Below are 4962 nucleotides of genomic sequence, written 5' to 3' on the forward strand. Positions count from 1 at the left end.
TATCACTTCCATCCCCAACCCCATTCACCTATTGTACTCTTTGCTACTTTCTTCCCACCCCTACCCCCCTCTCTTTTATCTCTCCATCCTGCAGGCTTCCTGCCTCTATTCCTGATGAATGGCTTTTGCCCGAAACATCAATTTTCCTGCTCCTTGGATGCTGCCTGACCTGCTGTGCTTTTCCAGCACCACTCTAATCCAGACTCGGGTTTCCAGCATCTGCAGTCCTCGTTTTTACCTAGGAGGATGGCGTAGCCCATTCTTGCTGACACGTGATGATCACTCAGCTACCATGGTATGTTCAGGATAGTGTATAGTGTTGAGGTAGAATGTGGATGTCTAATATAGACATGACCCCATTACCTGCATCCAGCATGGCTCACTGTATGGTAGTGTGCTTAGCCCTCATCTGCAGGGTTCGCTATCAATGATTGTTCTGGTATCTAAGAAATTCTCCTGCCCTTTCTGTGCCCATCTTTCAACTAAGCATGATAGGCCCTGCTGTGCAGATATAATGCTGCCCATGCCTCAACAAGGGTTTTTGATGGAGCAGAGTATAGGGCTGCTGAAGATGCGGATCTACAGCTTGGTCCAGTCTTGGGGATGCCCACAGAGTGTTGCATCCACCCCTGGCATGCTGGGCACTGCACAATTGGAGCAGGCACTAAGGCAATATCATGAATGCAGAAGGATGGATCAGTCTTCTGAGGAGGAGAACAAGGACACTGGGGTAAAGGATACTGATATGATCCATATCAGAGATCAGCTGAGATGCTTGCTACCTGCCAGAAAGAACCTCAATGACACCTGCTTCCAAGAGAATAGCTGGTTCAGCACACGATTCTAAACTGTTCCAGTTTTTTGGTCTTAATTCATAAACCTTGTTGGCATTGTAGAGGTGACTTTCAGCTTCTGTTGGCTTTAGTTTTTGCACTCTTTTCTGATTTGTAAATAAAAAATCACATATGTGTTTGTATTTGTCTGATTGCTTCCCTTACATTGCAGTGGGAAGATACTGCCCTGTATAACGCTGGCTTAGAGGGAGTTTAGACAGAATGTAATGTGTGTGGTGTGGTGATTGAACAGCAATGGAAGGTAAGAAAATGGGGTTGCATATGTGAAGAAGGGTCAGATATCCCAGCTATGTTCTGTCCCGTAGTGATTGCTGTGTCATGACATCCTCATTGTGCAATGATTGACAAGATTGATAATGCTTGTCAGGGTGCAAGGCTACCTTTTAAAGATGGCTTCGGTGCAAGAGATGCTGGTCTTTGGGCAGATATCTGCTGGAGGGGCAAAAGTTTGTGGAAAAGGTGCATGGTGAGCTGGGGTAAAAATCTGAATGTGAGAAGTGCCATACAGGCAAGATGGGCAATTAATGAGGTGAGTTTGGTCAGGTACGACAAGTGATCTTGGTACACCTGGTGGTGACAAACCTCCAAAAGTACTCACTGCAATTCAGGTTTGCCAAAAGATGTAAGATTCAGCCCAGAGCTAACATTTCAGCTCATGGACATTTTATCAAGTTGAAGAATCACGAACCTTGAGTGTTAACTGTTTCCCTCCTAATCTGTTGAGTATTTCCAGCATTTTCATTTTCTCTTTTGATAAAGACGAGATACTGCAGAGCTTATTAGTTACTCACTAAACATGGCAGAAAGCATGCTGTTGCATTTTTAGGTATAAGTACATTTTTAATTAGAGTCATAGTCTCACAGCACAGAGACAGGTTCTTTGGCCCAAACTGGTCAATATCAACTAAAATGTCCATCCCCATTTCCCTGTACTTGGCACATATTCTTCTAATCCTTTCCTATCCATGTATTTATCAAAATGTACTTTAATTGTTGTTAACGTACCCACCTCAAACTCTTCCACTGGCAGCTCATTCCATATACGTACCACCCTCTGTGTAAAAATGTTGCCCCTCATGTTCTCTTTTATTCTTTCCCTTCTAATCTTAAACTGCTGCCCTCTCATCCTGGATTCCCCAACCCTGGGAAAAAGACTAAGTGCATTCATCCTATCCATGCCTCTCATGATCTTACACATTTCTATAAGATCCCCCCTCAGTCCCCTACGCTCAAAAGAAAAAAAACTCCTAGATTGTTCAACCTCCCTATAACTCAGAACACGGAGTCTTGGCACATCCTTGTAAAGTTCTTCTGCACTCTTTTCAGTTTAATAGCATCCTATAGCAAGGTGATCAAACCAGAACACAATACTCCAATTGTGGCATCACCAGCCAGTTTAGCTCAATTGGCTTAACTGTTGGTCTGCAAAGCAGTGTAATGCCGACGGCATGGGTTCAATTCACACATCGGCTGAGGTTTTCATAAAGGACTCTCCTTTTCAACCTGTCCCCTTGCCTAAAGTGTGGTTGTCCTCAGGTTAAATCACCACCAGTCATCTCTCTCTCTCATGTGAGAGCAACCCTATGGTCTGGTAAGACAATGGCAACATGACTATTACTGGAATAGTACCTGATCAGTCATAATTGCTGCCAAACAATCTCTCAGACCTGAGAGTTTTATGTGCGGAATCTCATTCTTTCAGAATTTATTTTGTGCTTGAGTTTTATTTTAAGCTCTCTGTCAATGTCTCTTAATTATCAACCTCTTCTTTCTCTCCCAAGCTTTAAAATTAAATCATGTGTACAAATATTGTTGGTAAATGCTGCACTGCATAGTCTCATTGTGCAATGATTGGCAATACAATCTGGACCATTTTGTTCACAATAGCTCTTTCCACCCAATACATCAATTTTAAATTCCTAAGGTTTGGTAATCTCTCTATGATTTTGTTCCATCTTATGCTGTCAACATCTTCCAGTCAGGTAGACAGCCCCCTGCCCCCTTGTGCTAACATTATCATTTATGGTAGAAATGCCTACTATTTCCCAGTACTTTGAAATACAGCTCTTAAATGCCCTGGGCTTGCTACATCTCCACACACATTCAAACATTTCCATTGAACCTACATCTTTGATCACTGTTTCAGTCACTTCTAATAACTTTTCTACCTTCTCTTTTTAAAATTCCTACATGGGATATGGGTATCACTGGCAAGGCCAGGATTTGTTTCCCTTCCCTAACTACCCTTGAACTGAGTGGCTTGTTAGGCCACCTTAGAGAACACTTCAGCACGCACAACCAGAACACTTCGAGGTGGAGATTTCTTTCCCTAAAGGACACCAACAAACCAGATTTTTTTTAAAACCAGATCCTTTTAATGCTTCACAAAAGCATTATTTGTTCAATTTAAATTCCAACAGCTGTCAATGTCAGATTTGAACTTACCTTCTTAAAGCCTGATACTATGCATAACTATTCAGGTAATAGTCAAATTGCCATACTCTTACCAGACCATAAGGCTGCTCTCTCATTAGGAGGAGATGACTGGTGGTTATTTAAACTGAGGGCCACCAAACTTCAGGTGAGAAGAGAGGTTGAGAAGGAAAGTCCTTCAATGGTAAGCTCAGCTGGTGCAGGAACTGAACCCAACCTGTCGGCATCACACTACTTTGCAAACCAACCATTCAGCCAATTGAGCTAATCTGGCCAGTTTGTAGATCTGTACAGTTTAGAAAACTATAATTTGGATTTAATTTTTTGCAGTGGTATAAAATCAGAAAATCCATTTTAACTGAAACAAACCTGTGTTTTTTTAAAGTAATCTAATCCTCTTCCAATCTTGATCATCCATCCATTGTTGAATCTGTCACAGAAAAAAAAATTGTTTTACTCAAACTCCAGGAAAATACTGCTTTCTGAAGAAACATGCAACAAATGGTAATGAGGACATTTGAAATATTCTCAAAACATCAAATATTATGCATCCATTAAACATCATTGTATAAATATGTTCAGAAAAGAAAACTTGCAAGTCTAAGTTTGTAAAAGAGTTATTAAACTAGGCACTTGAAAGAACTCCAGAAACCTATTAGGAAACTGAATATTCCCATTGTATTTAAGTCATTCTATATATCTTCTATTAGGGAACAAAGGAGTTGCATAAAAAACAAACATATATAAAGTTTGACACAGTCTGTTGCTCATTTCACTTTAAAGTTTTGTGAAAAGAGGAAAAAGAATGGGACTTAAGTATTGCTGCTACATTGTAAAGAAATTAAACAAACATCTAAGAATGTAGAGAAACTAGCTAAACCCAACAGGTATTGCTTTATATTAATGGAACAATCAGCATAAATGAAAGGACATCATACTACAGGTTACTGGACTGATTTCTGACAATGGCAAAGATTACATTGTACGCAAGTTAGAATTAGAGTAGCACAGTAGAGGAGGAGACTGCATTTGCTTTACAATCCATATAGTGCCCCCCACTTTCCATGCTTCTCAATGATTTGTTTTCCTCTTTCAAGCATTTATTGATTTCCCTGTTGAAGGCTACTACTGAATTTGTAACCTGCCATTCTGTTGGACAGTGCAATCCAAATCCTATCCAATCAGAGTCATAGAGATGTACAGCATAGAAACAGACCCTTCGATCCAACCCGTCCATGCCAACCAGATATCCCAACCCAATCCAGTCCCACCTGCCAGCACCCATCCCATATCCCTCCAAACCCTTCCTATTCATATAGCCATCCAAATGCCTTTTAAATAATGCAATTGTACCAGCCTTCACCACATCCTCTGGCAGCTCATTCCGTACACGTACCACCCTCTGTTGAAAAGGTTGCCACTTAGGTCTCATTTATATCTTTTCTCTCTCACCCTAAACCTATGCCCTCTAATTCTGGATTCCACCACCTCAGGGAAAAGACTTTGTCTATTTATCCCATCCATGTCCCTCATGATTTTGTAAACCTCTATAAGGTCACCCCTCAACCTCCGACGCTCCAGGGAAAACAGCCCCAGCTTGTTCAGCCTCTCCCTATAGCTCAAATCCTCCAACCCTGGCAACATCCTTGTAAGTCTTTTCTGAACCCTTTCAAGT

The 4962-nt window shown here is 41.2% G+C and overlaps 1 protein-coding gene across 4 annotated transcripts in view; it reads right to left on the minus strand.

The window, feature by feature from the left end:
- Nucleotides 1-4962, minus strand: part of mitd1 (MIT, microtubule interacting and transport, domain containing 1) — a 42704-nt gene that overhangs the window by 23797 nt on the left and 13945 nt on the right. For all 4 annotated transcript variants that reach the window (XM_043691675.1, XM_043691677.1, XM_043691676.1 and 1 more), the window contains exon 7: nucleotides 3657-3717. In XM_043691675.1, the coding sequence (XP_043547610.1) occupies nucleotides 3657-3717 (61 nt within the window). The remainder of the gene's footprint in view (nucleotides 1-3656; nucleotides 3718-4962) is intronic.

Source organism: Chiloscyllium plagiosum, chromosome 6 (genome assembly GCF_004010195.1).
Source record: "Chiloscyllium plagiosum isolate BGI_BamShark_2017 chromosome 6, ASM401019v2, whole genome shotgun sequence".
NCBI classification, from domain to species: Eukaryota; Metazoa; Chordata; class Chondrichthyes; order Orectolobiformes; family Hemiscylliidae; genus Chiloscyllium; species Chiloscyllium plagiosum.